This window comes from Cyprinus carpio, chromosome B8 (genome assembly GCF_018340385.1).
Source record: "Cyprinus carpio isolate SPL01 chromosome B8, ASM1834038v1, whole genome shotgun sequence".
NCBI classification, from domain to species: Eukaryota; Metazoa; Chordata; class Actinopteri; order Cypriniformes; family Cyprinidae; genus Cyprinus; species Cyprinus carpio.
Window position 1 is genome coordinate 12,417,890 of NC_056604.1, and position 26,687 is coordinate 12,444,576.

Consider the following 26,687-nt stretch of genomic DNA (forward strand, 5'->3'; position numbering starts at 1 on the left):
AAGATTGTTAAGACTGTTGTGCATTTTTATTTACAGTTCTAGTACCGCCAAGTGTTTGCTACTGTTGAATAGTCATTTCATTCATTTACTCACTTTCATGCTGATCTAACCCTGTCTGACCTTCTATCTTCTGCTGAGAGGAATTTTTGAAGAATATTCTGATGACTATTTCAATATAATGATGTGAATGACTGTGAAGTTACAAACAAAATGCAAAAACACAATAAAAGATCCATACCAGCCATAGCCACATCAGAAGCAGACTGAATTTAAGTAATGATTCATTATTCACTTCCTCACTTCCAGTGAGCTGTTAACCACTGTGAATAGTTCAATGAGTTCATTTAAAAGATTGGACTCAAAAGTAGGATTAATTTGTGAATCAGACATTGTCTCATGAACGTGCCAAGAAGAGCTACAGCTAGGGCAAATCAAGATTACCAACTTAAATTTAAATCTGTACCACACACAAAGCTATCATATGGTTTCGAAAGAGTAACAAGGCATATGGACCTCTTTTATGATACTTTTGTGGTTCTTTGTTGTCATTCTATAGCTTCATAACTCCAGTCCTTATTTGCCTTCAGTATATTTAAAAGAATGGCCAGGATGCTTTCTTAAAAAAATTTAGAAGTTGTGTTCTACAGAAGAAAGGCATACATATTTGGAACGGATTGAGGGTGAGATAATTCATTTTTGGGTAAATTACGGTTTAAAGGTGGTGTGTTTATTTTTATAGAGACCTCACTCACCATCATATTCGGGAAAACAGATACTCAGGTGGACTTTCTTGATCTTCTCCTGGAAAAGATCTTTCTTGTTGAGGAAAAGCACAATGGAAGTGGTGGCGAAGAACCTGTGGTTGCAGATACTGTTGAAGAGATGGAGACTCTCATGCATGCGGTTCTGGGGGAAACGTGGGAAATAAGACGACGGTATAAGTTGAAATGCACTGGTAAAGCTTAAAACAGCAGTATCAAATCCATTGTTTGGTCTCTGTGATATTTGTAATGTGAATGATCTTATGTTCTTTGCTGATTAAAGGATTTGTAAGGACTGCACTTTTCTCTTTGAAATAAAGGTTCCAAAAAGAGGTTTGCTCTGCGATGCGATAGAAGAACCATTTTTGGTTCCACAAAGAACGTTTCAGTGAACAATTTTTAAAAGAACCATTTTTTTCTTAGTGTGAATAACATGTTAAAAAATCAAAAGAACTTTATTCCACTATAAAGAATCTTTTGTTAAATCTAAAAACTCCAAAGATGTTAAAGGTTCTTTATGGAACCATAGATGGCAACAACAACCTTTATTTTAAAGAGCGTTGCCTAAAGATGAGCACTTACCACTTCATCATCTTCTACCAACACCATATCATAAGCACTCAGGGCTCCACAGAAGATGATGCAAGTCACACCTTCGAAACAATGAATCCACTTCTTCCTCTCTGACCTCTGGCCACCCACATCAAACATCCTGCAGCCCAGTGAAAAACCATGAAATGGTTTCATTCAAAATGCTGTTTTTTTGCTCTAGTTACACAAGAATCTGACACTCTCACATGGACAGTCACACATTTTAGGTCTTCTTGAGTTTCTTTACACTAGCAATTTTTGTGGATCTCAGTTTTAACATAGAGTATGCACAACAGTTGATTCAATCACATTAGCCAGGTAAGACACACCTGAAGTGGAGCTCTTTGCAGGAGAACTGTTCCTCAATGATACCAGTAGTCTTGACTCGAGATCTCAGCACATCCTGCTCAGTGGGGAGGTAGTCAGGTTTGCAGATTCTGTCCATTTCGCTCAAGTAACTGTTGGAGATGAGCCATAAATTTACAGACACACCTGAACTGTCCATCTGCTAAAGTCCTGAAAATCTCCAAAGTATAACAATTTTGTACTATAGGGGTGTCAAACTCAGTTCCTGGAGGGCCAAAGCCCTACAGAGTTAGGCTTCAACCTCAATTAAACATACCTGATCCAGATAATCAAGCCCTTCAGGATTATTTGAAAACTAAAGGCCTGTTGTTGAAGCAGGGTTTGAACTAAACTCTTCAGGACTGCGACCCTCCAGACGTTCTAACCCCTGGTGTACTGCATTCCCATAATACAAAGGGAATTATGGACAATGTAACCACATCCTCAGTTTGCTGTCCTTGTTGAGTGTTGTACTCACTATCCAGCAGAGTCGTTCAGCTGGTACTCAGCAGCTCTCTCAAACGAGGCCTGCACACCCGAATCCTTCCATAGCCTCTTGATAACGTCTGCCAGCTCTGGAGGCATGGAGCCCTCCTCAATGGAGTCAGACAGGTTCTGGAGCTTCTGACCGTCCTCCTGCATGAGACAAAGAAATGGGGCACTGTCACCCATAATGCATTCATACATTAACTCCACCAAATACTTAATAAGTCACCCTAAAAAAGGGAAGTAGCAACATATCTTTTCTTCCTAATTGTGACATAAATCCAAGTGTAATGGATTATCAAGAAAAAAAAAGTAGAACCAAAGACTTGGTTCTATGCATCAGTTGTTGATTTGATTTTAAGATGTAGAGTTTGCAGGGGCAGGGTTCAAGCGATCTAAATATTTGGAGAAGTCCGGTATCAGCAGAGAAAAGTGTGTCGATTTCAATTAGCCACTAATATACACCCTGTAAAGGTAAAGAAGGTGTACACAAGGTGTACCTTTTGAAAGGGTGCAAACCTTTTGAGAGTGTAGATTGTGAACAGTTCATCCATGCATGATGTTTAATTTTTAAAAATGTTTAAGTAAAATAAAAAATTGGGTGAATTTTCATTTCATGCCAAAATTGTGTATGTTGTTGTGTTTCAGTGTGTGCATTTTGTTGGCATGTGAATGTCTACACACTAATCATTGGTCTTTGTGTGTTTTGGAGCTGTTTTGCAGACCTGTGCTGCTGGTGACCCAAAGTTGATGTCCAGCATCTCCATGCCTCTGATGATAGCCAGAGCAGATTGCAGGATGTTGCCAAAAATAATAGATCGAAACTCCATTTGTTCTTCTTTTGTATAACCACCTTGATGGAGAATTCTTGGGGGGAGCAACAGAGTGTTTTGATTAATGTTTTGAAGCTGAGAACTGTACATACAGTACACATACAGGGCAGGCTTCACATTCACTACCATCTGCTGGTCACGCATTAGCATTACACTCTTAAAAATAAAGGTGCTTAAAAGGTTCTTCACAGCAATGCCATAGAAGAACCATTTTTTTTGTTCCCGCAAAGAACCATTCAGTGTTAGGTTCTTTAAAGAACCATCTCTTTCTTATCTTTTTATAATCTGAATAACCTTCTTTTGCCTTCTTCTTCTTTTTGTGAAACAGAAAGGTTCTTCAGATGTTAAAGGTTCTTTATGGAACAATTTAGACAAAAAGGTTCTTCTATGGCATCGTGGAGTACCTTAATTTTTAAGAGTGTACATTGTATGCACTGACATTTCCCAAATACACACCAATTGTTAAAGAAAATTTCAGCTAGAATGCATGGATGAGATTTTAATTTCACTTCAGGTTTGGATAAAATATATATCCTGAATTCTGTGCTTCCACAGCAATTAAGATACAAATGGACTATTCTGAGGATAAATTTTGGATGTTGCATGTTTAAACTCACTTCATCTGTTTTACAATGGTGCTCTTCCCTGACTCACCAGCACCTACAAAACAGAAAGAAAAATATGATGTAGAACAATGTATGAGCAACAAAAGAACAAAATGAGAAGCCCTCAAATGCTCTTAAACACATTGAATTAAATGTGAAGTTTTGAAGCAGAAAGACTGAAATACTATTTTCCTGTAAAACATACTCCAACGATTTTTGAATAATTTTTACTGTAGGTCTTACGCATTCCATAGTGCCTGAATTTAGTTATTTGAATTGTTTATTTTCTGCTCTGTGGATTTTGATTTTAATAATAAGGTCAATGTTAAGCGGTAGATGATCTGTCATAGATTGTCATTGATGGCCAGGTCAGAGGAAGGCTCTTTAACCTGCTTATAAAGTGACCCAATTGGATTTGTGTTAGGGAAAGCCTCTGAGAAGATCACTGACACTTTGATTCGTCTTGAAGCTTCAGTCAGTCCAGGGCAAGGGGGTGGGGCTCAACCATCTCCCGTGGCAACTGTCACTCTTACGTGCCCTTTACTTCCTAAGTTAACTGTAGCCATAAAGAGAACATGCGTCATCCCAGTTGGTCCATTCAAATGCTTAGTTTAGCAACTATTAAATTATGCTGTCTACTTCTTAATTCTCAGGTGTGAACGCATATCAGTACCATTATTACCAGACCCTTTGGCTTTTATTGTGCAAAAATAGTCTAAAGTGATTTGCTAATTTACTGAGAAAACTCATTTAGATAATTTACTACACATGGAAGAGTATGTAACTACAATAAGTTTAACTTCTTCTAAATAAGTATTTTAATGTTGTTATTATTATCTGAGAACAGCAGGTTATGAACTTCCTGTTCAGACAGGAAGTGACTTATCAAGCTGGTCAGTACTTAATCAATGCATCTGTCTCACAGTGATTTGCTGGAATGGCTCACTGATGTAAGGTGTCTTGATGTAATAAACTGTTAGGAGCACTCAAACTGGCCTCCTTCGCTTTCCATTTCCATTGGAAGATAAACCGAACCTTAGCTTAAGAGGATCGGGGCTTAAATCATCACAGTAATCGGATTCTGGTCTTATTGTCAATATGCCACAATTTACAGTGTTCCTCAGGTAGTGATCTTTTAGGGGGGCTTCGGATGTGTTGCATTTCTTAAAAAATGTGTTGCTGAAGTCAAGCTGGATGTGTTGCTGAAGTCAAGCTGGAATTGAACATTTTAAAGCTAATTTAATATAAACTTTTAATTAGACAAAGATAATTCATATTAAAAATGGTTAACAGAAAAAGAGCTGATGTTCATCACTTAATTCACATGCAAAATAATCTGAAATGCATTAGCACTTGTTAGTGTTGTAAATGCCATCAAATAGGTGTTATATGGTGCAAAATGGCATAATCATTTGTAAAAAAAAAAAAAAAAAAGAAAAAAAGGTATGTAGTCTGTTTTATTTTAATTCTACTGCATTATGACGTCAAACATGACAACTGATTACAATTGTGTCATTTATAATATAATTACATAACCCCTTGTTGTCTCAAATCCTTTGTAAGTCAGATTTGTCTTAACTTTCTGCCTCAGTGCATCTATAACTCTTAATCCCTGAAAACAACACTTTCTCATAGTGTTGACCATTCTGAAGTCACTTTATTCTGTTCAGTACAAATTAATGTCAATCATCAAGGATGCATATATCTTATGTTCAGAAAGAACTTAAGTATCTAAGATGCTAAGATCTGCAGCAACTTCTTCCAGTGTACTAGTAGTAGTGACCACCTGTTGCAGGCACAAATGTACATAAAGCATCAGAAGCTCATTCAGGATGCAGAATCTCTTAACTCAGCACCAGTGGACTGAGGAATCAAAGAAACACCAATTTCTTACCCAGCAGCAGAAGTTTGACAGTTTTTGCTTCTTTATCAGCATCTTCCTGGAGCTGTTTTTCCAGCTCTTTGGACTTCTTGGCCATTTCCTTATCCTCTGCACTCGCTCCGCTACCCATCTCGTCGTCTGACGCTTCCCTGTCAAGTTCCTCAAGGAAAGAAATTTTGCCGGCTTCCCCTGTGCTTTGCAGAGAGAGAAATGGATACAGGTAGCCCTGTACTTTGGATCACGGGGCAGAAGGAGGGTCGCAAAAGTGTTGATTCCTCTGTGACTGACCTACCTCGGGATGGACGAGTGGATAGAGACAGGCACAGAGACTGAAGCGGAATGCCCTGCTTCCTCCTTTGGTCGCTCTATCCCCTCTAATTCCTCCTTGTCCACCTCAAAAGTCTTAGCTTTGGATTGGGGAGGGCTTTGCTGATCTTCCTGTGTGAACCAGCCAATCCTATTAGCTCGGCTAACAAGGACAGAAATGAAGGTTGTAAAAATTAGGACCAGTGCTTCTAGTGAATTAGCTTTTGACATTGATCAGATGATAATGTGTGATCAGTTGGGGCATGTTTGGATTTGTGGTTGATATGGTGAAACTTTTGTGTGTTCTAGAACTGCTTCACAATATCTGAAGTTTTAGAAAAATGAGCTTGAACTTTTACAGAAATATGCATGTATAAAATCTGCAGAATTATTAGTTCATTGGCACCACAAACAATTTTCTTAATATTTCAGTCTGTTAAACTCTGATTTAGTTCTTAGAAATCAGAGGATGAAGGGTTTTGCTCTTGTCCTTGGTGGACTCTTTTGTCTGAGGGGTTGACACATGTATAGCATTCTCCATTTGACACACACACACACAGACACACAACCAGTTTCATGTGTTATGTAACCCTGAGCTTGGGGGACTAGAGGTAAAGGAGGAGAGCTTACAGGTCAGTGTGTCTTGTTTCCGGGAGATAGGAGTGGTAAAGTCAGCACTGAAGTTGCCATCCGATCACCGTTCTCTTCTCTAACATCATCTTTAACACCACTGAACTGATCTTTATCTCCACCATCCACTGCGCTTAAGAGAATGAATGTGCATTAACTGTCCACTATAACTCATCAATTAGTTTATTCTCATTGGGCTGTGAAAACTGATTTATTTTTATCCTGGCTTGAAGCTTGTATTAAACAATTGAACCTACCTGATTCAACTTTTCACATCCAATATTAGGCAGTTCTTTCATATTTATTTCTGTGTGTATGTCTTTGATGTGAAATAAACCAATTTCATTTGGTGGTTTTGTTTGTCAATTTTGGATAGCGACATAAAATATACTATAATGGAATGTCCCAAGGATTAATATGTACAAATTTGCTCTTGCAAAGTGTGTTTATTAAAGCAAATCTCTAAAGAGAAAAAAACAAGTAGGATATAATTGATGCCCTGCTTAACGAACTATGTGTGGCTCAGTGGAAGAGCATTGGTTGTGGGTTCTATTCCCAGGAGAACACGTTAGGTTAAAAAAAAAGAAAAAGAAAAAAAAAATTTTTTTAGCCTGAATGCACTATAAGTCCCTTCGGATAAAAGCGTCTGCTAAATGTAATGTGTATTTATTTTGTATTTTTTTAAACTGTGTATGCATTGCTTTGATTTAAGTTTAGCATGTGCAGGATGATGATGATGCATCAGCCAATGCATTATTAAGGAAAATATGTAGAAATATAATTTAGTTGTCATGCACAAAATGTAAAATTATTACCCCTGGCTAAACATTTACAGAATGTATATATTACTTTTCATATCATTGTTATTAATATTTAGGAATGTGAAAAACTAACTTAACTATTCTATTTTAAAGTGTGTTTTGAAAAATTTAGGAAGTATAAAAGCAGAATCTCAGGAAGACATTCATATAGGCCTAATCTGTACATATAACTAATGGAATTATTAAATAACTCATGAATTTCAAAACTGTTTCGACTGACTAAATCTAACAAATGTGGATATTTAAATAACATGACAAAGTTATGAAGAGTAGCCTACATCCATTTATTAATATACGTGTTAATTTTGTGAGATTAGGGAAACTCCAAATATTTTAAAACACTTCTACCTTGAGGAAAGCGGCGCATCAATAAAAAATGTCCGTCTCGCGCATGTTTACGTAGAATACAACGATAAAAAAGCAGCGGAACGCGTTCTGACCGTCTCAACCAGCGCTAACTCTCCACAAAATGAAATGTCAACCAGAAGTCAACAATAGCTACTCAGCGAATCATTAACTCTGCTTTCAGTTGATTTGAAACAAATCCCTTTACACTGATCTAAAACCAGAAACATATCAGACCTTCCCCCTCGTAGCGCATGCTCCTTCCCCAGATGGATGATGGGAAAGAAAACGTAACTTTGGGTAAGCAGATTTTTTCTTACTGCTTGTTGCAGGTTGTGATCACCCAAATCCCTAAATGCTTCCAAGAGGAATATGGCAAGCTAATCATGGTGTCCTTCTCTTCATCAGAGCCAATCTCATTAGGGTTTCTGTGGTCCAGGCCTGCCTCGAGGCCCTCGGGTCAGGGTGGGTGACAGTGGACTGGGATTGTTATTTACTGCCTAAAATATATGTTCTACAGTATAAAAATAATTCAGTTGAGTTGAAAATTGCATTACATAGGCCTACACACATTTTTGACTTTTCCCTGCAGGTTGTATAAATTGCTCAATCCACCATGCTAGTTGTTTTAATTCTGATTATGCATAAACAGTTTTGTCACCATTTTTCATGCTAATATTCATGCACTTCAATTAATATGTGACAGAGACTGGTGCAGGTGTGTCTCAACCCTGCGGTTTCAAATGGAATAGCTAAATGCTTGCTTTTGCAGAGACCTGATCTGCATTCAAGCCTGACACAGATTTTAAACAGCATGAGCGGTTTTCCTAGTGGAAGGACTGTTAGATGACTCATTGGTGCACTCATATAAAGGTGTAGCGTGTACAGTACGCCTACAGTCTCTTGTGAGATCATGCATTATTGGTCATGGCACAGTGCTTGTGGAAATCAGTAATATGCTCTGTCCTAGATCGTTGTTTGCTAAAAAAAAAAAATGCATGACTTTTTTGTGAAATAATGTTTTTTATATGTTGATTTAATATTGATTTTGGTATTTCGCTTTCTTTTTGGATTCATTCTTGCCAATGTAGGTTTTTTTGGCATTGATGCACAGGGTAACCTTGAACAAACATGAACGCATCACTCTCAGTCTCCACAAGAGTGAGGTGTTAACCATCACTTTAATGCACTCTGCCTGATATACACGTTAGCTTAGGAGGAAGGAAATCTCAGCAACCATCTCTTCATAATTCACTGACTTAATATATCGAGTTCATCTAAAGACGATTATGTTCTGTAACTTCATGGCATATTTTTTTTTTTTTTTTTTTTTTGCAGGAGTATAATATCAAATAATTTTTTTCACCTTTGGATCTGTATGTAAGCTAAAGTTTCCAGGGCCCATTGGAGCTGGATTTTTACCATGCTGACATGTCCAGTCAGCACAGAGACAGAAAGATTCTTTTGTTATGTAAACACTCCTCGCTGTACATTGCTGATGAGGGTCAGTGTATACTGTCACTAGCATTTCACAGGCATTCTCATTATGTAAAAATGAGCAGCTCATGAACTGAATTGGCTGAATTTGAATTGCAGTACCTGTCAAGATGCAAGCAAATTAAAATTTAGGTAGAATTAAATTAAAATTTTAAAATTCGGTTTCTAATTTTTAATAATACAATTTCAATATGAATTTCCATGAATACAATATTGTACACACACACCATTGGCATATGTTGTCTGGGCAATAATGTATTCATGAAACATTATATAATACATGATATTAATAATCAATACATAAGTTTGTATGTATGTGTATATATATATATATATATATGTGTGTGTGTGTATATAATACTTATAATACATATATGATGCTCTTAATATAACACAACATGACATATTTTCTGTAACATTAGATGATATTAATAATCAATAAATAAGTTTGTATTTAAATATTTCATTACGTTTAATGAACTTTAATATCGAGCACACACACACATACAATGTAATGCATATATATGATGCTTAAAATATAATTATAAAATATAATTGTCCATATAATATGAATTATATAAAATGTAACAGTTTTTTACAGTAATTTTCCAGTTAATCCGTTAAGAAAAAATATTTGGGAATAAACATATATAATTAATAGCTCAAATCGATATAATTATGTTTTTTTTTTTTTAAATCTGTTGTATGATTGTGTTAAATTCCTTTTAATTGCAATTAATACAATTTCCAAATCAGATTCTATGTTAGATTTTTAAATTTTTGCTCAATGTTGACTGTTTAAACTAATTTTCATGTTATAATTAGAAAGATTCTAACTGTCATCTCAAAGATAAACATTTCTTCACTCTGTAGTGATACTGTGCATGTCTCATATGTGATTTGCTACATTTCACAGACACGATTCTGGCGGTTGCCCATCACAGAGGCAACACAGAGTCAGTATCCCCCCTCACCCATCACACAGTGCACCTTTTCTGGCTGACTAAACTTTGAGCCCAGAGCCAGCGTCTGGCTCGTCTTGTCTCCTGGGGCTGTGAGAATGAGGAACATTCCTTTATCATCATCACAGCATTATTCAGATGCCTGCCGTACTCTCCTGTCACGTTCCACCTGGCTCTGGGGTTTCCATGGAAACGGTGCGGAGTGACAGCATGCAGGCAGCGTGTGGTAGCGTGTGAGTGGGTACTGGGAGGTGTGGGGAGGAGCCAGTTCCCCCACTGCAGCATCCGAAGAGCGGGGATCTCTTTCACACACACAACTGAACATCCTCCTTACTGCAATCAAAGCCCCTCTGGACCGAGTGTGTGCCTCCCCGCTAGGAATCCTCGGTTTCTTAATCAACCAGTGTTTTGTCCGTCTCTGGTAAATCTCAAGCCAAAATGTCTTCTAAGGTGCCTTCAGGCAAACCCACGTCCCCTTTCAGGAAGAGAGGCAGCCTGCAGTACACAGCCAGTGGAGGTAAGTGTGTTTATTCAAAAACAATATGGATTTATAAAAGTGTGTGTGTGTGTGTGTGTGTGTGAGCGGTAGAAATTTTATGGAAAGGAGAATGTGTCATTATGTGTACATTTCTACATGTACATTTTATATATTCAACATATTTGCATGTAAGTTCCTTCTCACATTTGACTCTTATATGCCAGTTGTTCAGGAGAGTTTCTGTAATCCAACTTGTGTTTAATGTAGAAACTTTTATACCTGTTGATATAAGGAAAACTGTTGCAGCCTTTCAAGACTATGTTCTGTTTTCTGTCTCTCTCTTTCTTATGGGACCCAGAAGAGCTAAAACAAATACTTTACATGAATGTTTTTCTCTCTGAAATGGAATAATAGCTCCTGGGTCTGTATTTGATATTTCTCTGATGAGCAGAAAGAGGAAGTTATGTATTATACATCATTTTCTTAGTCATAATCACATTGGCGACCACAACGCCTCAATTCCTGAATAAATTCATCCAGATAATGTTCCTAAATCAATTGCAAGAAAGCCAGATGAGGCAAATCAAACACGCACCAGTTACGGTCTAGACCACATCCATAAAATGCATGCAACACATTGTCTGTGGTCAGGCCAGCATTGCGTAAGGCTTACATAAGATCCAATCCAAAAACCACTTCACACCTCTCTTTCGCAGAAAAACTGTGATTTTATCCAGTGCTAGAAGCACAAACGCATTACTTAGGTGTTGCATGTATTCATTAGACATCCGTGCCTCTGATGAAAACCTGAAACAGTTTCTGGAAAATGCATTTATCTCTGGCTGAGTGCAAAACCAGACTCATTTGACTTTCGGAAGCCTGAGGCAGGAAATATTATCAAAAAGCATCTTCGCCACAGAGATGGAGAAATTAAATGAGCGTAGAGGCATATTGCCTCTGTGTTAAAAAAATGATGCAAAATTGAAACCACATAGTTCCTGACACAGTTATAGTCAAATAGGCACAAAACAGTTCTCTTTCTCTCTCACATGCACACATGTAGTAATAAATCATAGCCAGTGCTTTGCTTTAAATGAAAAGTCCTTTAAACAGTATTTTTAGAGACACTACAATATGCAATATTTAAAATTCCTCTCGCATTTCAGCAGCAATCAAGTGTCTGATTACCGAAAGCCTGCGTGTGCTTTTACTGTGGCTCATTCTTGACATGTTAATGGACGCTGAATATGCAAATACATGGCATGATTTGAAAGAAAGACTGCAGTAAAAAAAAAGAGGATGGATAAATGTTCCATTTTGTTTCTTTATTATAATTCTTTATCTATATATACAGTATATATATATATATATATATATATATATAGATGTATATTTTTGAAGGTTATATTCCACTACATTTGGACTTTTAAGTAATCAGTCAAAATACTGATTGATATGTACAGTAGTAAAAATATTTTTAAATTAAGGAAAATTCTGGTGCATCCATAGGTTTTTTTATCATGGAAAATAAAGCAAACTTGTTTCTTTGCATTTACCTAACATTTTAGAGGCTCTAATAACATACCTTGAATAACCTTTGACTAACATTCTGTTTAACCCCCCAGCAGTCAGTGTACAATGATATTGCTGTTTGTTTTGATTTTATTTATAACCGCTACCTGATGTGTTTCGCCATGAGTCACTTGAGGTCTGTACACAGAGCTCTTCCTGTTATGTCACTTGGGACCCTGTCTGTGTTACATTATGTTTGCTCAAATGTTTCATAACCTTCTCACTTTTTTCCTCTGATCATTAAGGATGGAAAAGATAAGACTGACCTGATTGACTATGATTACTTAAACTATTCCTAAAGGCACAAATGTTAGTGTGCAACCAATTTGTTCTCTTCTTTGTAGAGGTAAGATGAGAATGTTAGTGGTATAACTTGGTCATAGTTCATGTTTCAGCCTCCAGCTTTCTGTATACCACACATAACATGTTGCAATGCTTTAAACTTTGACCCCTCTGGAGCCTCCCTTTGCCTTCAGTGTGGTTTGGAAGAGGAGGGATTCTTTAAAGGAGCCCTTTTACTGCCTCCCCCACAGCCACCATATTGCTACTATTTAGAGTTGTTTTTTCCAAATCCACCCAACCCTTTACTTCCCAAGATTCCCAGGGACTTCACTGTTGAGGTAGGGAGTTTACGGTTTCTTAAAGACTCTTCTGCTTTTACAAAGGGTAGTTAGACTCTTAATATGTGTAGATGTATATGTACTTGTTTAAATTGTTTGTGGATTGAATTAAGACAGTGAGTTGTGAAATTGAGTTGCAAGAATGAGTTTTTCTATGATCTTGCGATCCAAAGAACAGACAGTTTTACTGTTGTCCACTAGGTGGAACTAGCAAGACATTTTTCCAAGCAAGCATACTTCAAGCTCACTATACAATATTCATTTGCTTTATTTCAAGATTTTAAATATGCCTTTTTTTCCCTGCTTCTGTTTGTTTTCTAGGAGTGTTTTTATCTACTGTACAATTTAAAGTAAAAAAAAACAAAAACGCTTAATTTAACAAATAAATGGCAACTATTGAAACGGGTAAAACTGGCTTCAGTATATTGAAATGCTTTATAATAATTTAAGCAAAAGGCCACCCGAAAATGAAAATTCTGTCATTGTTTATTCACCTTCCTCTTGTTTCAAACCACTATCCCTTTAATGCATTAGGTGTAGGCTAATTTTTAGTTCATATTTGGTTCTTAATACATTAAATGTAAATTTGTATTAGTGTATATGAACGTTAACATTAATCTTATTAAGACTGATATAAAAGTATTGTTCATTGTTGGTTCATTTTTAACTAACCCTAATAATATATCCAGTGCCTTGCATAAGTATTCAAACCCCTTCATTTTTCATGTTTTATGTTGCAGCCAACATCTTTAAATCAAATTTCCTACATCAATCTACACTACAAACACAACAATGACAAAAGAAAAACAGGTTTTTTATATCTTTGCAAATTTATTAAAGGTAAAAAACTTGAATGATTCCATTGCAAATGTATTCATACCCTAATCTAGGACATTTGAAATTTAGCTCAGAAGCATTCATTTTGCTTGTAAATTTTAACACACTTTGAGTGAGGCTAACCTGTGGCAAATTCAATTGAATGGATATGATTTGGAAAGGCACACACATCTTAACAAAAGGTCTAACAGCTAAAAATGCACATTAGAGCAAAAACCAAGCCCTGAAGGGCTTTTGTTAGTGTGGTGACCAAGAACCTGATGGTCACTCTAGTTAAGCTCCATGATCATATGTGGAGACAGGAGAAACCTACAGAAGGACAAACATTGCTGTAACACTCCACCGATCTGTGCTTTATGCTGGTGTGGCCAGACTCAATCCTCTCCTCAGTGAAGATGCACGAAAACCCACTTGGAATTTGCAAAAAAGCACCTAAAGGACCTTCATACTTTGAGAAACAAGATTCTCTGGTCTGACCCTCAATTACAAGCATAATGTCTAGAGGAAACCAGCTCTGCTCATCACTTGCAGAGTATCATTCCAAAAGTAAAGTGTGCTGGTAGGAGCCTCATGTTGTGGGGTTGTTTTTCAGTAAAAGAAAAGCTCAATGCACCAAAATATGGAGATAGCCTTAATAAAAACCTAGTCCCAAGCATTCAGTACCTCAGATTGGGCAGAAGGTTTACATTCCAACAGGACAATGACCCTGAGCACACAGCAAGAGTGGCTTATAGACAACTCTGTGAATGTCCTTGAGTGGCCTAGCCACAGCCTGGGATTGAACCCAATCAAATATTTCTGGAGAAACATGAAATTGTGTGTCTTTCCCCATCCAACCTGACAAAGCTTGAGAGGTGAACAGATGAGGTGAAGAATGGCAGATAATTGCCAAATGCTGATGTGCAAAGCTTGTCGCTATCGCATCATACCCAAAATACTGCTGTAAATACCCGAAAATAGCTGTAAAGGTGCTTCAGCTAAGTACTGAGTTAAAGGGTTAGTTCACCCAAAACTGAAAAGTAGCTGTTTTACTCACCCTCAAGCCATCCTAGATGTATATGACTTTCTTCTTTCAGACAAATCCAATCGGAGTTATATTAAAAATTGTCCTGGCTCGTCTAAGCTCTATCATTGTAGTGTGTGGGTGTTGTTGTTCAATAGTCCAAAACACGTTAAATAAAGCGCACGTATCTGTAATAAAACGTGCCTCACACGGCTCCCGGGGGGTGAATGAAGGCCTCCTGTAGTGAATCCATGCATTTTTGTCAGAAAAATATCCATATTTCAAATGTAATAAACCCTTTTCTATCACTTCTGCTATCTGTCATATACGAAAGGATTTCCGGCGGATGACGTAGGACGTCAGCGTTGCGTAATTAGTGACGAACGCGGAGAGCAAACAAAACAAAATGCCAGTCAAGATAGCTGTGAATGTTCTGTTTTTGCTTTGCCACTATGGTGTATGGAGTGTAGATTGATGTGGGAAAAAAGTAATTTAAAGCAGTTCAACATAAGGCTTTAACATAAAACGTGAAAAAATGAAGGGGTTTGAATACTTTCGCAAGACACAGTATATAGGTTGATGTTTATTTTATTTTTTGTTTTATTTTATATTTAATTTTATATTTATTTTATTTTATTTCCCCAAACAAAGGCCTACAAACACAGAAAAAAAAGCAATTGGTCTCCAGAGGCTCACAAAAACCTAATCAGTGCGATCGTTGTCTCTTTTTCTATCACTGATATTTCCATCAAAGCTTTTTTCCTCTAAAAAGGAGCAGGATTCAGGGATGCTATTGTTCCCTCTGATTAAATAGCTTCAGATGATCAGAAACACCTCTCAACCCCTCTGGATACAAGAGCAGAATCATTTACACTCTATATGGGTTTTTATGGGTTTAAGCAACAAAGCAGATTACAGACTTCATCCACAGTAATGCTCCGCTCAATATTTTGTTGACAGTGATGGTTTGGTGACAGCTTCAGTATAATGACAAACCCACTATCTTGATAACTGTTTAAATGGGCCAGATCTTCTATCAGTCTCGTCATCCAAACCTAGTTTCTTATTCTGTTAACAACAACAACAAAAAATCTGAGATGACCTCTATTTCAGCTTCCAAGGGAGTCTCTCTTTCTCTGTCCTTTTCTCAAAACATCCTCCAGCGTTTTCGCATGCACTGCAGTCTAACGCGTCACAGAGGTGAAGGACGGGGGTGTAGAGAGGCACTGTCTAGCTCACTCTGTCACAGAGACAGCAGTGATGCTGTTGAGCTCCCCTGCCCCTGAAGACCAGGTGGTACGGTCCAGCCATGTGTCAGGGATATTTAAACGAGAGGGGGATGACAGTGGCTAGCCCAGACAGCTGGCAGGAACCAGGAAGAGGAGGGAGGGGAGAGTGGATGCTTCGGCTGCATCAGCTGTGTTTACTGTATGTATGTATGTGGGACAGATTGAATCACAAGACAATGTGAGTGAGTGAGTGAGTGAGTGAATGACAGGCATGCTTTGCTGGAGATGTGTGTTGGTTTAGAAAGTGTAGCTTTGTGTTTGCTACATGTTCTTTCTGTCTCTCTTCTTTTATTCTGTCTGCCTTTTCTGACCTGTTTTGGGAGATTTCCAGCAATAGTTTGCATGTATGCTTTCATTTGAGATGTTTATTTCCTTCTATGCCTTTTCATTCTGTTTCTCTCCATCTCTAAGCTCTCAGCTGTGCTGCTGTCAGCTCATGTTTTTCCCTTGGGAATCTTGCACTTGTGTGTGTGTGTGTGCGTGTGTGTGTAGCTGAAAGATGGTGTGTGGATATATTGATTGTCCTCAGTATTGTCCTGTTTTAAAGGTGTTGTGGTCAACATTGTGTTTCACAGGTGACCAATTAAGTGGCCAGTTGAAGGAGTAGTGGAGAAGGATGCTGCTTGGATGTGTTCTGTGTATGAGATTGTGTCTGTTTAAAGGAAAAGAGGTTATGAGGCCTCCAAACCCTACTGGGAAATCCAGTTTAAGCTGGTTGATGTGTTTTGGTTTCTAATAGGTCCACACTGGTGGATCATCTCGGGCGACCAGCAAACCAGCTACCAAGCTTGGTTTAGCATGACCAGTTAGAAACCAGCCACTGTGTTCCAAAACACAACGATTTTCCAACAGGAAACACATGGACAGGAGTTTATTATTCTAAATGGAACACTGCAAGCTATAGTTGTAGTCATATGAATTCACATAAACCTTGAATGTGTTTCATATTTTTATCTTATTTGCCAGTTCCAGTTTAATTTACACTTATCTTGTAGGGTCATGTCAGGTGTTAAGTGAGTGAAAAACACAATACACATCAATTTTCAAAGTTAACAACCACTATCCCAGATAGTAATTAAACAGTAAACCTCAGTGTGTCATCGTTTCTTGGTTTTGCTCAGGATTTCATGAAGTATGTCACTGTTTGCATTAGAACCAGCTGGTAATATAAATTTAGATCACATATTAGGTATTGTTATGCAAGACATCCCTAAGCTTCCCCAATTATGTTTGTGTAGCCTATTTCTGCATTTATGGAACATATGAGACATAAATACAGTCTTGCTTATAACAAAATACTAAATAAAAAAAAAAAACACAACAAAACAAAATAAAAAAAAAATGTTTTTAAAAAAAAGCCTCTTGTGCTCACCAAGACTGCATTTATTTTTATTAAAATTACAGTAAAAAGAGTAATATTGCGAAATATTATTACAATAAAAACTGCAATTCAAAAACATCACATGAACACTTTCAAATAAATTAACAGATAAGAACACTGTACAATATAGTACAAAAAAAAAAACTTAATATATTTTAAAGTATAATTTAGTCCTGTGGTGACAAAGCTGAACTGTCAGCAGTCATTACTGCAGTCTTCAGCATCACATGATCCTTCAGAAATCATTCTAATATGCTGATTTCACACGGGTGAAAACGGTTGAGCTGCTTAATATTTTTGTGTGAACCTGATCTTTTTCAGGATTCTTTGTTGCATAGAAAGTTCAAAAGAACAGCATTTATGTGAAACGGAAATCTGTTAGTGACATCTTAAATGTATTTTTTAACAATTAAATGCATTCTTGCTGAATAACAGTAATAATTTCTTACTAGTGTATATGCATGATATTTGATAGAAAGCAGAATGAATTAAAATAAAATGTAATTAAAAATTAATTAAAATGTAATTCATTGTAAAAAACAAACATTTAAACATAAAATGAAGCAGTTAAATACACAAATATTACACAACTTTCAAATGAAAATGAATTTGTTGTTGAGCGGGGTGGTGTCTAACCTTTGACTTCATCTCCTGTGTCATATCATTCTAGTGTCGCTCTTATCTCTCAGCTCTATATCTCACTACAGTGATTATTCTCCTCTCTGTGGCATTTATAGACCCTCATTCTAGAATGTTTATTATCAGAATCAATAACTCCATTATCTGTGTTGTGTAATTGCACGGTCCGTACCCAGAAGAGGTTAGCCACTCTGACCGGTTTTGAGTGTTTTCCTGCTTTGCTGTTTATGTAGTGATCCTGTGTATGAAGGGGCTGCTGGTTATGTAACAAGCATGAAACTACCAAAATAACACACGAGAAGATTATACACAAGCCAGTGGATATAGCAGTCTCTACTTCTGTCTTTGCGTTGTTCTGTACACACACATGCGCATCAAAAATCCTGACAAAATCTCTTGCTATACTCTTCTTTATGCTTTGGCTTTCATTTAAGTGTAAAATGTGTAGGCCGAGATCGTGTGGAGGTAAAAGAGAAGTGTGAAAACTGAGAGCGTGATTATAAGTGTGTGAAGTTGTGTGTGCATCTCATGCTGTGTTGTGTGCTAATGAACTGTCATTGTCATAATTAGTCAACCCATCTGGGCCTGTGAAAAGGCCACACAGATTTTAGCAGTGAGTTCATTTCCAAGATAATCCTGTCCGTAATTACCTTCAATAAACTCACTGATAAGTATGTTGCACATTAACTTTGCTAGAACAGTAAAACAATGAGCAGGGCATATAAAGCATTATGTAAACTGCAGTAGAATGAGGGTTAGTATAACATGACTCCATTCCGGCAGCTATGGGCCACATCCGCTGATACCAAACTTTAAATTATTCAGTTCTGCTACTCTCGTTTGTGTTTGAGCACTGTGGATAATTACACGGCAGTGGTTCGTAGTTAGTACTTGAGTCTAAGCAGGCGGATGGCCATTCCTACTTTCCGCGGGGAGAATGCTTGCATTCCATCAAATGCCATTGTTATAACAAAGTGGTTGTTATTGAGGTTATGAATAGGAATCATGGTAAAGCTCTAGAAAAACAAAAGACGTCAGTCCCTCAGGGGATGACAGTGACTCAAGTTTGTTTATTGAGAAAGTATCTTCAAAATCTGCTGTATTTTAGCAAGCCAAAGTTAATGTTTATTATGTCACAGCGCATTTTAAGTAAATTAGTCTGGAGAGCAATTAACAAATCAACTTACAACATGATGTGTCACATTAATTTTAGCAATTTACCTTATCACTTTACACTGTTCAGAATTTGGGATTGATAGAATTTTCAAATGTTTTTATTCGATCAAAATGGGGTAAAAACAGTAGGGCTGTTCAGCAGTCTTTAGTAAAAAACAAAATTTTCTATATTAATACTTCAGTGAATGTTAAATAAAGTTTAAGAATTTTTCATGTTTTGAGGCATATTATTATTATTATATTATTATTATTATCAATTTCTAAAAACAGTTGTGCTGCTTACTGTCACTTTTGATCAATTTAATCTTCAATGAAAAATAAATAAAAATAAATAATCATTCATTTATTCATAAATAAATAAATTGTACCTAAAAAGCAAGATTTTCTATATTAATACTTCAGTGAATGTTAAATAAAGTTTAAGAATTTTTCATGTTTTGAGGCATAAATGCTTAAATTTATGCTAAAATAAAAACTAGAAAATAATCTTAAAGATCAAACTTTTTTACTATTCTAAAAATATTCACTTTTTTTATTTCAGTCACAACTACTCTACTCAACTCAACTTAACAAATTTTAAAAAAGTTTAAAGCATTTTAATTCATCTTAATACTGCTTAATACATTTCAATTTTTCAATGTAGTGCAGTATCTAAACAATCCAGTGTTGCGAAAGTCATATGGTTTTATTTATATGAGTAATTCATTAAGGGTAAAGCTGTAAAACCAGGAGATCAAAATAACAGTGATTAACAAGCACATACATTTATACAGATTAAGAATTATACAGCAAGGGCTTTAAACTAGGATAGTACTGTAAGTGATTATGCTGCTACAGTATAAAAGTGCTTCCATAGACAGAAAAACCCTTATGTTAAGCGTACCTTTTCATGATGATGGATTTCTCTCAGGCTTAAGAAGTTTCTGCTCTTAGTAAAACAGTGATGAATATGTCAATATACCAACTGCTGAGCTCATCACATGATCCCAGGATGAATTCAGGTCCAGAAAACAGCCGTTATCTGTATTGGGACTACTGCAGATCTATACTATAGCCCACAGACTAGTAGCTTGCTCTGAAGTGCTGCTACTGTATCTGCATTAGTATTGCAAACTGTTTTTGAGATTCTGCTGATGGCTGTAACTTTGGGAATCCATCTATACTCGGCCCATTTCCTGTGTGCTTTCACAGTGGGACGAGATGTCCAGTTCTCTGCAGTGCAGGGGCTAGACATGGCTGCTTAATTATTTATCAGGCTTATGAATATTTGATCAAGCGTCAGAGTTTAGGAAGATTGATATCACTCACGGGAACTACTGTATGGAACTCTTGCAGAAGGGTTGAGCTTCACTCACAGCAAAGTAAAAGTGTTGAAAGCATTTGTTTGTGAAGCACAATATTGTGACTAGTGTTGGGGGTAACGCATTACAAGTAACACAAGTTATGTAATCAGATCACTTTTTTTAAAGTAACTAGTAAAGTAACACGTTACTTTTTAATTTGGAAGGAAATATCTGAGTTACTTTTTCAAATAACTAGCTCCAGTTACTTTGTTTCCCATGTATTGACTGACAGCTCTTGTGTTGCCATGTTGAGAGAAATTGGGGGTAAGTGCATAGGCATTGTGTGCATTGTGTGAACAAGATGCTTACTGTAGTTCTAGACTAAATATGAACATGTATTTACTCATCTCACCTGCACAAAAACAGATTCTGTATTCCTCAAAATGAATAAAAGCAGTTAAATGGAACCTTGAATATTACACAAAGACAAATATAATTTGTATTTAATCCCATTTTATTAACCCATGTCTTTGCTACTGAACTTTGATGATCAAATTCAACCATACTAAGCAAAAAATGACCCATTTGTGTTTAATTTTTGTTATCGCTGAATCGTTTTGAACTGTCTTCTCCTGCGTCATATTCTTCATGCAATTTGTTTGAGCTGCGCTCTCTACTGTACAGACATGAATTGACATGAATTTACATTTCCCTCAGCCTGAGGCGTATTCATTTCACTTTTGTTGTGAAAGGGCTTTTACATTTGTAAAAGAAGAATTTTTTTTATATTAAACACAAACAAACAAACAAACCCTGCCCAGATTTAAAAAGTAACTCAAAAGTCACATAACGCATTAATTTCCATAAAAAGTAATTAAGTAACGTAATTAGTTACTTTTTTAGGGAGTAATCCAATATTGTAATGCATTACTTTTAAAAGTAACTTTCCGCAACACTGATTGTGATATTAAAATATTTCTGATCTGTGAGAACTTTGAATATGAAAGAAAAATCCTATTTAATCATACTTTGGCTTACAGTATACTGGAAAAAAATCATTCAGTATTTTGGTCTTGTTTTCTTGTGAAAATATCTATAGATTCTTAGTTAAAATATTTAATAAAAAATGTGATCTTAATTATTTATGCTTAAAAAATTATTCCCAATATGATTTTATTTTTAAATTTTTAAATAAAGAGTTGTTTTAAATCAAAATAATATTTAACAATATAACTGTTTTTTAACTGTATTTTAATCAAATAAATGCAGCCATGGTGAGCATAACAAACTATTTTCAAAAATATTCTTAACATACCATCATGTTAATATCTAATTCTCAATATCTTCTTTTGCTTCAAGTAAATTGATATTGTTTTAAAGATGTTTGGATATTGATTGCAGTGACTTTTTGCAGTGTAGAAATGCTATAATTAGAGTGACCACTAGAAGTATTTGGTCTATAATTGCCCACAAGTTAAGTGGGCATACTAAGACTGAGGCCAACACACTCACATACAAACTAATGTCCTCCCACCTAAATGCTCCATTGTTTGGTGAGACAAACAGATGTGGGTCTTCAGCAGCTTTCTGACCCTGCCTTTCTCTGGACTGCAGAAAAACAAGGCAAAATAAAATGGATCACAATGTATTGCCATTTTTCCTCAAATGTTTTCTTCATATTCACTTCTGCAAAATCAAAATGTTTTGAAAATGAAAGCCATTCACGCTATCTCTGTTGAGGTATAAAGATCTCTTTCTCTTGATCTTCCTAGCAGATCTCCGTGTTGGCCGACACCTCCTCACATCCCAGTATTCTTTGCCTGGCAACCCTGTAACCAAGCACGGCCACATTGACCTGCGCACATCCATGGATGGCAAATACAAAGAGATTGCAGAGGTAAGCAAAGCAGCAATCACAATAATCACGATGCTTGAATGCATTTTTGGTGTTTGTTTCTGCTGTTATGTAAATGTGTGCTTAATTGTGTGCGTTTAGGAGCTGTTCTCCCGCAGTCTGGCAGAGAGTGAGATGCGGAGCGCTCCATATGAGTTCCCTGAGGAGAGCCCTATTGAGCAGCTGGAGGAGAGGCGGCACCGACTGGAGCGGCAAATCAGCCAGGATATCAAGTACTACATCCCATAATTCATCATGAAACTTGACCATTGAAAGTAGTTGTAGTGCTTACAATACACAAGCTTTGTAACCTAAAATTCCACATTTTCCTTAACCCAAAATTCTCTGTTCCTAAAGACAGATAGCCAACAAACTTTTAATGTCAACATAAAGCTGAATACTAATAAAGCTAGTCAACCAACGGATGTACACTTGCTAGTTAAAGGGATAGTTCACCCAAAAATGAAAATTACCTCATGATTTATTCATCCTCAAGCCATCCTAGGTGTATTTGACTTTCTTCTTTCAGACGTACACAATCAAAGTTATATATTAAAAATATCCTGGCTCTTCCGAGCTTTACAATGGCAGTGATGGGAAAAGAAATCCACAATTCCAAAAAATTAATAAATGCTATATTAATAAAGGCCTTCTGAAGAGAATCAGTGCACTTTTATAAGAAAAACATCCATATTTAAAACTGTCGTACACAAGAGTATAGTTCCAGAGGATGACAAAGGTGTAGTGTAAGAATATGCTAGAACCATGTTTTGTTTACAGCAAAGGAAAACCAGTCTCCTTGTGGCTTATATTGAAATCCTCTGTTATTTTCCTTTACAAAACCTTGTTTTGTACTTTTTTTTTGTACCAGCAACTGAAGCACAACATGCATGCTGATGTCCAGCTGTACTAGTCTTTTCAGCTGGGCATGTGTAATAAAAAATTAACTCATGTGCCAATATTAGTCCAACACTCGATGCTCTGTATGCACAAGTGACCTTTGACCCACAGTGAGTTAATTAAATTGCATTTCTCTTGAGGTTTGAGCCTGATATCCTGCTGCGAGCCAAACAGGACTTCATGAAAACTGACAGTGCGACAGATCTGGAGTGAGTGTCTTTAAGATCATTCATGTGAGACACAGTGTTTTGTTTAAACTAGTATCAGCATGCTGTACCTTTACTCTATCTCAGGTATATGAAAGAACAAAGCCAGGCTCCCAAAGAACTCTATCCCGAGAGAGAGCTCGTCCCTGAGAGGGAGTATCAGAGAGTCACCATCTCTGGAGAGGAGAAATGTGGGGTAGCAACAGCTCTGTTTTTCACTTTGCTGTTTTGTTTGTTATACAAAAACAAGATGTTGTTGACAGAACTGAAGTGGACACTACAGGCATTACATAAACCCCTGAGGGAGAACCAAGTTTCACACATCCACACACACATACACAAACTCTTGATGGGAAGCAGGAGGTGACAGCAACACAGCTGAGGGGTTTTCACAATAAAAAGAGGAACTGAAAGAGGGAAATACAGAATATTAATAGTAAAAAAATAAATAAAACATTTTAGAACGGCTTTTTACTTTTTTCACCTAAAATTCTGTGTATCTGGAAGAGAAATGGACTTCTGCTACAACCACTATACTATAAAACTGTCTCCTGAGAAAGGTTAGAAAGATGTAGATAGATAGATTTAGGCAATCACACCTGCAATTTTACAGGTGTTTAGAAGATCAACTGATACTCAGAGCAACAATACAAATACAAATGTGATATTTTAAAAATGAGTTCAATTATTAAGAGGTAAATATTCAGTAACTTTCATTTCAGGCACAATATTGTGAGGAACTTTTTTGTTGTGACAAAAAAAAAAATAGTTTTAAAGTCAAAGCATCTCAAGCATTTACCAGACAGACTTTAAGAAATTAGGTTTCATTTTTGAATGAATCACTGTTTTTAAACGAATCGATTGAGTGAAAGATTCAGTGATTCCCTTAAACTTGTTTTCTCACTGAATGAAAAATGCTACTTCCATACTATATAGTATGCAGAAAACAGTACGCCAAAAGAGTAGTATTTCTGAATTCATATTGTTCTAAAAGTAGCCAAATTACCACATTCAATGGACACTTTACAATCCCATGAAGCGATGGGACAGTATTTGGCAATGAAGCATCGTAACTGACACTGGTAGGTCCCATGACAACGACAACATGGTGGATGTAGTATGTTCAAATTTCATTCATACCCATATTCATACTTACAGAATGCATTTTTGTAACGGTTGTGAAGTATAAGTTTAAAACTAAATGTGCTACCTACCTATTATACAGCATATGATTTGAATGGGTAGCTTCAGTGTTTTTTAATGAAATGACTAAGTGAATGAATCATTGACCCACTCATACCTAACTGAATGAATCAGTACTGTTGAAAAAAATCTTCTGAGTGAATGAATCATTGCCCTGCAGACAGGGGTCACTGAAAAATCCCCAGCTCTGATAGATAGATGGACAGACAGACAGACAATGTTTGAGTTAGTCGTCTTCTCTCACACACCCCAGGTTCCATTCACTGACCTACTGGATGCTGCTAAATGTGTGGTCAAAGCTCTGTTCATCAGAGAGAAGTACATCTCTCTGTCCATGCAGAGCTTCTGCAGGACCACAGCACGTTACCTGCAGGAGGAGCTAGGTGGCCGACCTCTGGACCTCAACACCTTTGAAGAGATGCCGGAGTCCTCTGTATCTGCAGGTGGGTTGAACCACAGTTTTCTGAAGGATGTAATCGGAGGATTGATTTACATCCAAGAACCAGGACCTTATAACCAGAATGTACAGTAAATGGAAAAGTTTAAGATTGTGTTTAAATAGAGACACACTGGACTGATCTGCATGTAGGAGAGTGGAATAATTTACAGCGGAATGATTTCATGGAATTAAACTGTTTACTGAATATTAATACCAGGCGTTTTGTTTGCAGATTCAGCATCTGTTTATGAACCACAAATGATCAGTTAAACCACAGCACTTCTGCTCATTAAAGCCGTAGTCATAAAAAAATTACATTTTGTCATCATTACCTCCACAATTACAAAATATAACAAAGTGAGGAACAGAAATAAATACATTTTTTTCATGTAAAATCTAGTTGTACTTGATATGGTCATTGGAAAATAGCGACGCTCAGTTTATGAAAGAGTCAGATATTTCAAATTCATTTGTTAAATTAATAGAAAACAGTGTTTTTTTTAAATTATAATAATATTTCACAATATTACTGGTTTTACTGTATTCTTGGTCAAATAAATGCAGGATTGGTGAGGATAAGAGACTTCTTTCAAAAACATTAAAAAAAATACCTTTTACAAACCCCAAACTTTGTCATCTAAGTGTATTTTATTTATTTTTTTATTTTTTTGGTGATCAATATTCAGAAAACAGGACGACTGAATATATTTCTCTCTCTTATATCATATGTTCTCCATAGATGCGACGGTCCACCCACCTGTGTCAGAAACCCACCCCTATGAGGTGCTAGACCCTGCCAGCATGCCCCCAGGTTTGGGCTACACTTGCAAGATGGTGGATGGTGTTGTTCATGTGTACACGCAGAAGTAAGACTTCTCCCTGTTTACCCACTGACCATGTACACATTATCAACAGTGATACATAATCTAAATATTTTTGGAATGTGATGGTAGTTGTACTTTTTATTGAACCTTTTGTCGTTCTTGTCTTTCTTTTTTAATATATTCTTTCATAATCTCTATCAGTTCCTCAGAGCTGGACTTACCGTACCCAGACCTGCAGGAATACATAGCTGATATGAACATGATGATGGCGCTCATCATTAACGGGCCAGTGTAAGTTGTCCTAAACACTGTGAGGTTTGTTTCCATTCTGAAGCAGCAGAGTCAGGAAAAGATGATCAAATTACTGATTGAAACAGCTCATTCTGTAAATGTGAGCTGATCTCCGAGTGAGCTCCTTTGCTTGAATTAAATCATTATGCACTGACCTCAGTTTGAACCTGTGGATGAAATGTAAAAATAAACCCATCCTCACTGAGATAAAGATGTGTAATTAATTTGTAATCTGAATAATGTCACGAAGATGAAGACGTGGAGAAGTCTGATTAAATTTGACCCCAAAAATAGCCAGAACTGATCTGATCTGCCTTAGGTTTGGCATATGGATTCCTGATTGCATATTTTTCAAACAGGAAATCTTTCTGCTATCGCCGGCTGCAGTACCTCAGCTCCAAGTTCCAGATGCACATTCTCTTAAACGAAATGAAAGAGTTGGCAGCACAGAAGAAAGTCCCTCACCGTGATTTCTATAACATCAGGAAGGTCTGCTTTCCGCACAAATATTTTGTTAAAGTTTGTTAAATTTATTAGGAAAAATCGGATTATTTGATCAATCACTATTGAACTTTGACATCTTGACCT

At 36.6% G+C, this 26,687-nt stretch overlaps 2 protein-coding genes across 12 annotated transcripts in view; one reads left to right on the top strand and one right to left on the bottom strand.

The window, feature by feature from the left end:
- On the bottom strand, window positions 1-7,978 carry LOC109094595 (guanine nucleotide-binding protein G(t) subunit alpha-2-like). 3 transcript variants are annotated; one of them, XM_042729766.1, is made up of 10 exons: window positions 7,843-7,978; window positions 6,440-6,567; window positions 5,796-5,972; window positions 5,516-5,692; window positions 3,634-3,676; window positions 2,909-3,050; window positions 2,176-2,333; window positions 1,682-1,810; window positions 1,344-1,473; window positions 1-906 (listed from the first exon to the last, which is right to left on the bottom strand). In XM_042729766.1, exons 4-10 carry the CDS (start codon window positions 5,631-5,633, stop codon window positions 745-747), a joined length of 882 nt encoding a protein of 293 aa, XP_042585700.1. In that variant the 5' UTR covers window positions 5,634-5,692; window positions 5,796-5,972; window positions 6,440-6,567; window positions 7,843-7,978; the 3' UTR covers window positions 1-744. The 3 variants fall into 3 exon arrangements, with proteins under 3 accessions (XP_042585700.1, XP_042585699.1, XP_042585698.1); XM_042729765.1 differs by having other exon boundaries at window positions 5,516-5,697; XM_042729764.1 differs by lacking the exons at window positions 6,440-6,567; window positions 7,843-7,978 and adding an exon at window positions 7,609-7,720 and having other exon boundaries at window positions 5,516-5,972.
- LOC109094456 (AMP deaminase 2-like) overlaps window positions 7,771-26,687 on the top strand; it is a 25,130-nt gene continuing 6,213 nt past the window's right edge. The window contains exons 1-10 of one of the 9 annotated variants that reach the window (XM_042729754.1): window positions 7,771-7,905; window positions 10,019-10,581; window positions 22,115-22,239; window positions 22,339-22,469; window positions 23,277-23,345; window positions 23,430-23,538; window positions 24,799-24,988; window positions 25,724-25,850; window positions 26,010-26,099; window positions 26,459-26,588. In XM_042729754.1, the coding sequence (XP_042585688.1) occupies window positions 10,503-10,581; window positions 22,115-22,239; window positions 22,339-22,469; window positions 23,277-23,345; window positions 23,430-23,538; window positions 24,799-24,988; window positions 25,724-25,850; window positions 26,010-26,099; window positions 26,459-26,588 (1,050 nt within the window). In that variant the 5' untranslated portion in view covers window positions 7,771-7,905; window positions 10,019-10,502. Of the gene's footprint in view, window positions 7,906-8,013; window positions 8,071-10,018; window positions 10,582-12,605; window positions 12,735-15,857; window positions 16,011-22,114; window positions 22,240-22,338; window positions 22,470-23,276; window positions 23,346-23,429; window positions 23,539-24,798; window positions 24,989-25,723; window positions 25,851-26,009; window positions 26,100-26,458; window positions 26,589-26,687 lie in introns of those variants that run through there. The other 8 variants (XM_042729756.1, XM_042729755.1, XM_042729761.1 and 5 more) reach the window with 8 other exon arrangements.